Genomic DNA, 12,104 nt, shown 5'->3' with positions numbered 1-12,104 from the left:
TCTCTATATTCAGTATAATTACGTATGCTATTGTTTCTTATACTGTTTATTTATTTTTGTTAGGTACATTATTATAATAATTTTTATTTTCACTGACCTGTGTATGGAATACACAGTAAGGGAAAGTATTGCAGTTGTGAAAAATTTTTAATTTGAGTTTTAGATAGAAACAACAAATGCTTTCAGATTCCCTGAGCCCAAATAACCAAGTCTTGCAAAATTATTTGTGTATCTATATGTATGTGAACAGCCTAGCTCAAAAATTAAAAGTCGTACAAAACTGAAATTATATATTTAAGGCAGGATCTTACAGAAACTTTTCTAATAAGATCGACTGACAGGAAGTACCACTTTGTATAAATGATTTTGAATTTTTTCAACAATATTGAAAATGACTTTAACAATTTTAATTAAACTCAGTAAATCTATTAATCATTACTACCAGCTGGGTGTTATTCTCATTGAAATAGTATGACAGGACTTAAATACCGAATTAAATTAAAAAAATTACCTCAAGAGTACCTTCTGATTTTAATTTAAATAATCAACCATTTCTCGTAGTTCTAAAAATGGAGAAAAACTAAATACGAATGAATTTGATAATTAACCAAACTAAAACCATTTTCTCATTTTTATACAACTGGCAAAACAGACTGAGAAAATAAGCAAGAGCACCCAACCAATCATTTCTAATTCTACAATACTATAACTATATTACGGGCCTTTTTATTTTTTACTTAACTATCGTATTTTAGGCAGGGATAAAGTTGATCATTTTTTTTTTTACACCTCAAGAAACCCTTAAATTTGAATTTTTGAGGTAAAGTATTTCGATAAATTTTTTTACAAACCTTTAATTTTGTTTATTTGAAAAAATTAACTATCTATCGTCATTTATCATAATAAACAGTACATTACTATAAAATATGGAAGATTTGATAATTTTTTTTTCATGATTAGTGACAATTATCAGATTTTGACTTTCATTTATATATTTGAAATATATAGTAATGGGAAGTATTGCCGTACTTAATAATAAATAAATATCTGTTTTAAAATTTACAAGGATATATTTCATCTCAGAGTAGGGTGGTAAGTGAAAGTTTTGTGATAGGCGTACCATTATTTTTATTATCTATTTTATCAATATTATTCTGAAACTTTGAACTCATATAATCTCGGTTTAAATTTCAGTCTTGATCTAGGCCTACATTTTGGAGTAAAATGTCGGGACATTTAATAAATTACCAATTGCATTCTGATTATTATCTCTAATATAAACACAACATCTATATAAAAAAAAAAAAAAGGAAAAGTTCTTTATGTAAGAGAGTTAATAGGAAATAATGGAATCTACAAAGAAAAGCAATGCAAAATTAGTAAGTAATGAGTTATCATGACAAGAGACCAAGTGAATTACTCATTGTGCAAGAGAGCGATGCGTGAGTTCCCCAGACCACCATTAAAATCAATTATAAGGTAAAATTATCGTACCTTGTTAGATATATTATAGTGCGTATCGCTGATTACCTTCTCCTTCTCCAGAGAATGACAGAGAGAGGGTTCTTGCCGCGGAGGCATCGGAGCGACAGTGTGGGTCGGCTTTGAGTAGCCTTTAACGATCGCTGTTGGCTTTGGGATACAACTACCTCCAGCGACCCTCAGGGGTTCCACCGTTTCCATCTGCAAATCATATGTTACATGCAACAAAAGTATAACAATAATCAGCATTAATATTTTTTATTAGTAACAGTAAAATGATTTATAAATTCTGGGTGTTCACTGAAGATATAATTTCAAAGGGGAGCGTTGACAGATATGGTGGTACAGCCAGAATTGACTTGAGGACTCTGAGTTACTAAGGAGGAGAACATACTAAAAGTCCTGGAATATTGGTTCACAGCGAAATATAGGAGGGGAAGATCATATTTTTCATTTATATCTCGAAAACAGAGTGTCATAGCTCAAAATATATTAGGTAATAAACAAATTATTTAATTAAAAAAAAACAACCCGACTATGAAAACAATCCTATCTCATGCTCTTATTTCTTCCAAGAGATGAGACGATACTATACTATACATATCTACTTAAACATCCTACTACGATACATATCTACTTAAACATCTTAGTGGATTTCTAATGATTTTGAAAAAAAAATTACAACAAAGATCATCAACAGGTAGACGGTAAAACCATTTTACAATAACAAATTTATTTTAAACTCATGAGAATTCACTAAAAATATTTTATAACTTGTACCGTAAGTTAATTTTTGTAAGGAAGAAAATATAAATACAAATTTAGATAAAACATACATTGTCCAGTATTTCTAAAATTGTATAGCATAAGCTAAAATTCATTAATTGGTAGATGAAGATGATCGACAACAGTGGTTCCGTTTAAATATTATTATGTAACTTGTGATTCAAATATATTATTTATTTCAGTTTGTTTTTAATATACCATTAAATATCATATGTTAACAAGTCTTAAGAAATCATTGCGTGTGGTGGTGTTTCATCTCGCATTGCATCTGACTAAGAAAAATTGAAAAATGAGAATAAAAATTAAATTTCCATTCTAACAATTAATTCTCTCCAGGGAATAACAAAGGTAAAAATAAAATAAAATAATAAAGAAAAATGTTTAAGGGGAAAAGAAAATTCTAAGAAAGAGGTCTTACATTTGAAAACTAAAGAATTTATTTTTAAAAAAGCATATAGAAATTTATCAATCCATAAAATTAATAAAATCTTTATTCTTCATAAAATCTACTTAAAAAAAAAAATTCAGTGAGTTGTTTTACAAAAACAAAAGCTATACACAGTCAAGCGTTAGTCAACATGCCAAGGGAAGTGTTCACACATCGCGCATAAATCAAGTGCTATTGCTATTAAAAACAATATCAGTGCTCTCATAAATAAGCCAAAAGGATTGCACCCAAAACAATAAACCAAACAACAAAATAAAACATAAATATAAATTTTACGACAGAATATCAATTTGAATGGTAAAGATGGAATGCAGCACTTCAGATAACTAACAGCAGAGTCCCTCTAATAAACAACAAATCTAATAAAGCATGATTCATTTGATACTATTCAGTCATAGTATCTTTAAGTTTTTACTTTTTAATTTTTTCAAATTAAAATTTTTTACTTTTATTATAATAGTAAATTGTTTTACTTCTTTACTTACTTTTATCAAATTTTGTATCTTTTTGCTTTTGAATGTAACGTATTTGTTAACCAACCATTCCCCACTCCCCTATCCTGTTGGTACCTCGCATCCGCCATTATTTCATTTTTTGCTTTCTTTTATTCAGAAAGATGGGTGTCCTATTTGGTCATTATTTTCCTTATAATTGGTCTTGTTTTAATTTAGTTCTGATAATGATATATAAAAGAGTAAAATGAACCATTTTGTTTCAGAAGAAATTACTTTCACTTGATAACTAATTTACTGATTGGTCCCTTTATTTAATTATTCATCTATGCATTTAATTTAGCATTATATATCACTTTTCTGGCTTTCAGGACTTAAGGATTTTACTAAGGAGGTGACAAAAAAAAAAAGGAAGAAATTTCATAGTTAACTAATAAATCCCAATTTAAATTCTTAAATTTGAACATAAAACTTGAATAAAAGTGATTTAAATATATGAATGGTTTTAAAACTTGTGTGGTGGTAAGTCAGCGGATCTAGGCTGGTTGAGGGGACCTGGTCGGTATGTTTCTAGAAAAATCCAAACCCACAATTTTATTATGGTTTTTTTTTTTTTCCAGATTTATGAGATAGTACAGCTTAATTTAATTTGTTGTTAATTTTATGTTAATCTCTTTTTAACGGACATCTATGGATCCAATCATGTTCCCTGCGGAAGTCAGTAATATAGAATTTTCATAGTAATACAAATGTATTATGAAGAAGCTGGATAGGTATCCAACTCGAGAGTTCTCACATTGGTAAAGCAGTTCAATTTTAATTACAACAATGAATAATTCCCACTGAATACGGAAGTGCTGCTTCCGAAACACCCTACATCTTAAGAATATCATTCAAAACAATAAACAAAAATTCCTAAAAAAGGATAAATAAAAAAATGGAATAATACACTAATTCTCTTAATTGAAATTATAAAAAATAATAAATTTTTACTCACATTGGAGGTTGGAGCTGGCGGAGGAGGTGGGTTGTCCTCCTTCTGTTCCTCGACTTCTTGTGGCTTCTGTTGAGGAGGAATCTCTTTAGCTTCTGATGAAGGCGGTCTCTGATAGGCCACCGCTTGCTTGGGCTCATCGAAGACAGGCCTATGTTCCTCTTTGCTCTCTCTCCTCTGCTGTTGCTGGTGTGGTTTAGCCAAAGACCTGCTCGGCCGGACGAGTTTTGTATCTACCCTAACTACCTTCTTCCTGTTGCTGACTTTACCAGCATCAATTTGTGACAATTCTTTTTTTTCTAATTGACTGAAAGAAAAAAAATTGTATTTGAAAAATGAGCTAATTAGGTTATCAGGTATGAGGAATTTAGTGATACATTTTTGCTTCATCAGCTAAAGTTTGTATATTCAAAAAAAGGTTCATTTCTGAGACTAACTCGGACAAGGATAGTTGAACACACATGCAATAAAGCATCAGTGAACATTTCTGGGAAGTTAATACATCATTATTTTTTTATCACTTTACAACATTAATTCAAGGATCAGCATTCCTCCATATCTCAATTAGAAACAGAGGCTTGAGGTTTCTTTGCTTTATGAAAGCAAAGCCAAAAACTTCAATTCAAAATAAATGTCAGATACCATAATGTTTTATATTTTTTTCTTTCTGGGCCACTGAATCCTTCACACCTCAAACTTTTTGTTCTTTATTAACATTAATTGATAATATATTCTCCATCTTAACATTTATTTTTTTTCAATTATTAAAGTTCTGATATAGAACAATAAGTTCTATATTTTTCTCCTCCCTCCCCCTCAGTCTGGACGCTCTAAAATCCAAAAGGTGAGTACTAGGTAACAGTCACCTGTACTAACAAATTTTTTTAATTCCTACATTTAATTTAATATTCTTTATTTTTTAATATAACCAGGATTGTTTATTATAAAAGAAAATATTAATTCCTAACTCGTTAGAAACAAGAAAAAATCATTGTTAGTCTCATGGTAAAAAAAGTGACACATAAGTCATAATATAAAAAAAATTGATACCCACAGTCGTAAAACATGATAGCCAACATTTATTTTGAATTGAAGTTTATTTGTTTTTGTTTAGTGGTGTAAAACATCATTGGTCATTAACGAAATTTATCCCTTATTTAATTTTTCTTACATTTGTTTAATTTAATTTCTTATTTAATTTAATTTTATTCTAATATATACATATAATTTTTGTTTGTCCAATGTTATATTTGTGGCAATAAACCTTTTGATTTTAAAAACTGAATTGAAGTTTTTTGCTTAATCAAATCCTTTAGGACTAATTTCATAGATTTTTATGAGACTTTTTAGGAAATTTATATTTTTAAAGGAATGGTATTGGTAATAAATTCTATTTAGGGTAAAATATTGTGATATTGTGAAAGTTTCTATTTTTTCAGTTATCATGATTTATAACCAAGGGCCAGTAAATAATATTAATAACAAATGGCTACTAATCATAGTGTAATGGGCGTAGATAGATAACACTATCTTTAATTATTTATTAGACAAATACACAATATAAATTCAGAGAATATGTCAATTCAATAAAATAAATCTTAAACTTGAATTTTATCAAAACACTTAAAAATGATCAATTACCTTGGTTTTGGTTCATTATGAAGACTTGTAGATGAATCACTTCTTTCAGACTTGGCTGAACTGAAACCACTTGAACTGGAGGTTCTTTTGGTACTACCTACGGCTGTTTAATTGAATAAGTAAATTATTTTATTATTTAAGAAGATTGAAAAAAAAATTTTTAAGTTTTAAAAATAATTAAACTTACTTGTTTTTGGTTTATCTTTGGGATTGAAAAGTTTAAACTTATCAAGCATGGAACCATTTTTGTTAGGGGTGTTATACGGGCTGCTTATAGCATTCGGATTTCTAGAGCTGGCAACTCTCGGAGAACTGAAAGAGAAAGGGGATTAAATAAAGTCAAAAGAGATGAAATATGATAAGTTCAGGGAGTTTACCTTTGAGAAACTTGTTTTTCATTGAGGGAAGACCTTACAGAAGTTCTCGGAGTGGGTATAAAAGAATGTGACGGGCTGGTAGACCTGGAACTGCTTGTAGAAGGACACTTGAGAGGACTTGAGACTGTAAAAATAAAACCGACATCGGTAAACTAGGGCACAAAACTAGAGTGTAAGCGCTTTTTTACAGGACTAACACAAAAAAGTGGGTAGGGTCAGGTACACAGAGTTGAGCAATAACTGGAGTCAATGACTGGCATAGATATCTCTTTTCTGAGCAGTTCTTGATCAGTCTTAAAGTTTAGGAAGGTTTTTAATGTTTTCACGAGGTCTAAATAGAATGACAACAGAGTCATTGAGGAAGAAACAAATGATTAGCTGTGTGTCAGTACTAATAGTAGGTAAGTGGGAGATTTAAATATAGAGGAGAAATGTTGTAGGTGTTACAGGAACCTGTTCAGTGCTAAGTTGTAGCCGGCAGACAAAGATATGAACGCCCACATTAAGAAACACAAGACGACAAGACCTCACCATGACAGGCCCGACCCAAACAATAACATCCCCTCCCGCCGGCCCACGAGGGCTTGCTCTAGTCTGCCATCTAGCGGCAGCTAATACTAACTACTGTGCCCGCCAAGTTCAAATATGTAAACAATAGTAAGGGAGTCAAATGCATCTTTAGGAAAAGGCGAAAGATTAACTTTAAAGTAGAATTTTTCACGGAACCATCATCTCAACCTGCAGTTAAGTATTTCATTTGGAACATCAAATACCCATGGTAGAAAAAGGTAGTATTTTGAATTATGTTTTTTCACTAATTTTTATTAATTCTTGTTCGTTTTCTGTTTAAGAGGAATCGGAAAAAACACAGTTACATCATATACAGTTTAATCTTATTAATCCGAACTTCGTTACTCCGAACATTCCAGTAATCCGAACTGGCGTAAAAACAAAATTAATTTTTTTATGAAAACTCAGTAAGCAATAACATTTTTGTTTTCGAATAAAAGTTCACGTGTGTAAAGGACATTTTTAACTTCCTGATCTATTAGCAAGTTATTTTAATCACGGTGGAAATCGAAAGTGGAAATTTTTATAGTTTCGATATCAGGTAATCTAATTATTATAGAGGTGTTCATAGTAAATTTTGTTAGAATTAGAAATGCGTAATATCTATTGTTTAAATCATTAGATTCTGTAAAACTAATTTAGTTGATAGTAGAAATATGTATAAAAGACATTTTATTAGTGAACTCATTTTATTTTTTATCACATTTTAAATCAATCCATATTTATACATTTTTCATCCATAAATGAACAATATTATAGTTTCAACAAATTAAATCATGACAGAATTACTGGTGATGTAAACAAAAAACATTTTTTTAATTTTTAAAAACTTTAAACTGTCAAATTTCCAACAAAATATGTAAAAAAAATTAAAATATTTATGTATATTCATAGTGTTGAATTATTTTACACCATTTTCCCCAATACTTTCTGTAATCCAAAAACCGCAGCAATTAGTTGGTATTACATTGCATTTTATAAAACATACATCCGCAAATAATTTTAAAATAATAGTTTCAATCACACTTAGCAAGGAATTTCTGAATGTTCCAAAAATCTTTCTTAAATTAATTAATTAATAATAAAAAAAAATCTTAATTAGGTATATCTCAACTTTCACAAACACTCGACTAAATAATTACCGTTATTTATAAAATCTGTTAAGCGGTTAATGAATTTAGTGAAAAGAGCTTCTTCATTGTTCATCTGAGAGAAAGCAAACTCACTAATTTGAGAAAACTCGTTAGTGTGTTGTGCTATCTCACTGTTAGGATGTTATGGCGTATTTACATCATTTGGAATAAATAATCGATTAGTTTCCTAATTTAATATATTTATAAGAAATAAATAAACAATGATGTTAATTAAATCGATTGTAAATAAATTAATGGAAGATTATTGATTGACCGTGTGTGAAGATGAAAGGAATATGGTCCGGGTGCGGTCAAGAAAAACTCAAAAAGAAGAAATATACTATTTTTTAAATGATCATTTTTAGTTTTGACTGCCGTCAAAATAGCCCTGAAGAAGCCCTGCAACGTTGGGCGAAACGTTGGCTCATTAAAATAGTATATTTCTACTTTTTGAGTTTTTCTTGACCGCACCCGGACCATATTCCTTTCATCGTAAATAAATTAAGCTCTGTAATTAGGTGATAACAGAGTCATAACCTGTTAAAGGTAGGTTTTATTATACATATATATCTTTTCACGTTCTTGAGACTCATTATTATTGTTTAAATAAAATAAAGTTATCCAAATTGAAGTCTGAAAATACTCTTTATTTTTTCAAAAGTTCAACGTTTCTGCCAATTCGGCCATCCTCGAAGAAATCTTAAAAACTAATTTACATTCACATAAAATATTAAAAAAACTTTTTGCAGGTTATTCTGCCCACGTCACCAGTTTCAGCCAAAATTACCCCCATTTGGTCAGTCTTTCATTAATATTAAAACTTTTAATTATAATCAATTTAACACTATCATAACAAGCAACATGTAATAGTAATAAATTGATAAGTTTAGATTAAATTACATTCTTATGTAAAAATATTTGAGAAATACGATGAACTAATGAAATGACTGAAACATAAATTCAGAAATTCAATAATAAAAGAGTTAAAGAGGCAGGTTCGTGAGCAAATATCATAAAAATTACTATTCTTAGGAAATTAATCACCATAAACTACTTTATACTGGGTTTTACGAGCTTCAAATTGAGCTCTAATAGAACACTTTACGCTCAAGGCCGTACCTAGGATCAAAACATGGGGAGGGCAAGCCTTAGTGAATCAGGATGTGATATTTCAGCACGGAAGAAGCGAATCGAACCAAAATTTTAAGAAAAATATATGCAATTATAGTGGTGGTTAGTTACATACCATTATATTATATATTATAATATTATAATAATAATATATTATATATTACATTACATTATATATATATATAGGTATTAGTTACATGAATAAAAAATTATTTTTGATTAAATTAATCATTTTTACACTTCCAGAGGGGGGGCGGGAGAGGGGACTGCTCCTCTCTGGGTACGGCCAGGTGAAATAGGATTAATTAGCTCTTTATTTCTTCAAAAGTCTAACGTTTCGGCCAATTAGGCCATCCACAAGAACAATCTTAAATAGAAATTTACACTCGCATAAATAATTAAAAAACTTTTTGCAGGATATTCTTCTGCCCACGTAATCAAATTCAGTCAAAATTGCCCTATTTTTCAGCCTTTCATTAAATTTAAAATTTTTAATTATAATAAATTTATTACTATTACATGTTGTTGGTTATGATAGTGTTAAGAAATATATAAAATATATAGTAAGGGGATTTGTTCCGATCGTGAAAAATAACGAATTCAAGTTTTGAACTGGTCTATTGTCAGGGAACAATGATCCTTACATTGTATCCCAAACACTCCAATCCCATATCACCAATCTTGAAGAATGGTGCCAAAACTGGAGGATTAATATGAATTCCAATAAATACCACCAAATCACATTTACCCTTCGTCGTAAACCCATGACCTCTTGCCCTACAGTATCCTTTAATAATACCTCACTTATTCCTGTCGAACTGGTCCGTTACTTAGGACTACATCTGGACGAATCATTAACCTGGAATCCTCACACAAGACTGAAAAGACAGGAAACTGCACGTCGATTTCGACTATTACAGCACTTACTAGACAAACGGTCTAAACTGGCAATCCATTAAAAAAGCCTGATCTACATGACTATTATAAGGTCTATCTGGACATACGGAGTTGAGTTTTAGGGCTCAACTAAACCATCAAATTCCCCTCGAATACGATCCTTACAGTCCAAAATCCTTCATAAAATCCTTAATGTTCCTTACATTGTCACGAATTAAGTCATCCATCAGGACTTCAATATCTCATATGTTGCCCATCTAGCCAGAAGCAGAAACCAATTCTTCCAAGATAAACTTCCCTATCACCCAAATCCACTTGTTTCTAACCTGGCTTCTCCTTCATTACCTAATAATCCTCCTAGGGGTCTGAAAAGAAGATGGCCTCGAGATGTTCTCCTCTAGAAATGTTATTGGAGTTCTATCAATGGGTAGATTCTCCACATGTTTGTATCATGTCACTATGCCACCTACAGCAAATTTACTTGTATATATTTTATACAGTTATAAATAACAATAAATAAATTATTTTAAAAAAAAGTTTTTGACGAAAATAGAGTTTTGAAGTCCCCCAAATATAGGTTTAAAAATGGTCGGTGTGTATGAGATCAGCCTAGCTCTAAACGAAAAGATGTCAAAAACTTAAATTGCACTTGTTTCAATAAAATAAATTGTATCCAATTTTACTCTTTATTTTTATAAAAGTCCAACGTTTCGGCCAATTCGGCCATCCTCAAGGACAATCTATCACTTTTATTATACATTGATTTTACATATTTTAACAATGACATTATTATTAATAAAATGGCATACGTTAAATAAAAATTTACACTCACATTATCATAAATAAGATTGATTATTACCCGTTACTAGAATGATTTAGTGGTGAACGGCATAGTGGTTCCAGAACATTCTGCTGCTATAAACGTTACTATATTACAGTTATATTGTGATATTGCACTAAATATTACACTGACAGCTGAGTTACTAAAGAGCTACTGGGAGAGAGAGAGAACTGGCTATTTACACAAGACGAGATGGGAACACTCCATTGTCTCCTGAGTACCGCTAGGTCTTTGCATCAGTTCCAGCTCACATACAACAAGTCCAATTAACATAACAGTTAGTGTTTACTTTAAAGAGAAAACGATATTTTATTGTTGTATGTTGTTGCGTGTTATGTGGGCCAAGAAACAAACCGTAAAGAACAGGAACAAAAAAAAAAAATACTTTATTGCAAAAGTAACCACAATATTTACAAAAAGTTCAAAATATTCACAGTAGTCATTTTTTTTACCTCACAATCCTCAAAAACAAACATCGTTCCCGAACGGACCGATCAAATTGATCGGTTATCTATCGTTTCTCTAACGAACGAGATAATTTATATATATAGGAGGAGAATAATATAAATAAATTACATTATTATATTACATTATATTATTCTTGAGGCTCAGTCAATAATAGAAAAAAAAAATATTTCAGTAACGTTTCAAAATTTAATTATTCTCATATTGATGCCTTACAGTGAAAAAAAATAACAGTTTTTAGAAAAAATATTTTCTTAACTAATTATCAAACATTGAAATGTAAACAATAAAAATAAATAAGTAGAAATATTACAGATGTTAGTAACTGATGTTTTGTTGCATAGTTTTCAAAGGAAATATACGTTTTGAGGTCTCGTGAGCCTAAATAACCAAAAATGGTCTGTTTGTATGTGGTCTGCCTGGCTCAAAAACGAAAAGTTGTGAGAAAATGAAGTTACATATATAAGCCGACAGAAGTGTCCCACTTTTTTTATCCCCTAAGAGGTGTTTCGTGAGCATTTATCCCATCATAGCCGATTTGTACTTTTTTTATATTAATATGATTGTTGGATGTGACGATGACAAAGATCTTTACGATTAATTTAAATACAATTTAAAATTTAAATTGTAAATTGTACTTCCTCCACCAGGGGCTGAAGAATCCAAATTTCGTAAAAGATCTAAAATCTCGGTTCATTATTTAAAATAGGAAACTCAGGACACCTCCAGGTGAGCAAAATGCTGAAATGAGATTAAAAATATATGCCACTTAAGGAGTGCACTCGTGAGAGAAACGATCATTTTTGTGAGGAGGCCAGAGAAAAACTGAATTGAGTATAGGTGGGGAGGTAGAAGAGGGAGTGACATAAACAAGTAAATTAATCAAA

The 12,104-nt window shown here is 30.4% G+C and overlaps 1 protein-coding gene across 4 annotated transcripts in view; it reads right to left on the bottom strand.

Moving 5' to 3' along the window:
- Nucleotides 1–6,304, bottom strand: part of LOC106684213 (protein sickie) — a gene marked incomplete at its 5' end in the record, with an annotated part of 168,758 nt that extends 162,454 nt beyond the window's left edge. For 2 of the 4 annotated variants that reach the window (XM_067046039.1, XM_067046040.1), the window contains 5 exon segments: nucleotides 1,495–1,683; nucleotides 4,166–4,469; nucleotides 5,804–5,906; nucleotides 5,991–6,115; nucleotides 6,181–6,304. In XM_067046039.1, coding sequence (XP_066902140.1) covers nucleotides 1,495–1,683; nucleotides 4,166–4,469; nucleotides 5,804–5,906; nucleotides 5,991–6,115; nucleotides 6,181–6,304 — 845 coding nt within the window. 4 annotated transcript variants of the gene reach the window in all.
- Between the last annotated feature and the right edge of the window lie 5,800 nt (nucleotides 6,305–12,104).

Source organism: Halyomorpha halys, unplaced genomic scaffold (assembly GCF_000696795.3).
Source record: "Halyomorpha halys isolate HHAL.00 unplaced genomic scaffold, Hhal_1.1 Scaffold557.1, whole genome shotgun sequence".
In the NCBI taxonomy this organism is placed as follows: Eukaryota; Metazoa; Arthropoda; class Insecta; order Hemiptera; family Pentatomidae; genus Halyomorpha; species Halyomorpha halys.
Note: the sequence above shows the minus strand (reverse complement) of the source record. Positions and strands in the feature narration are given on the sequence as shown.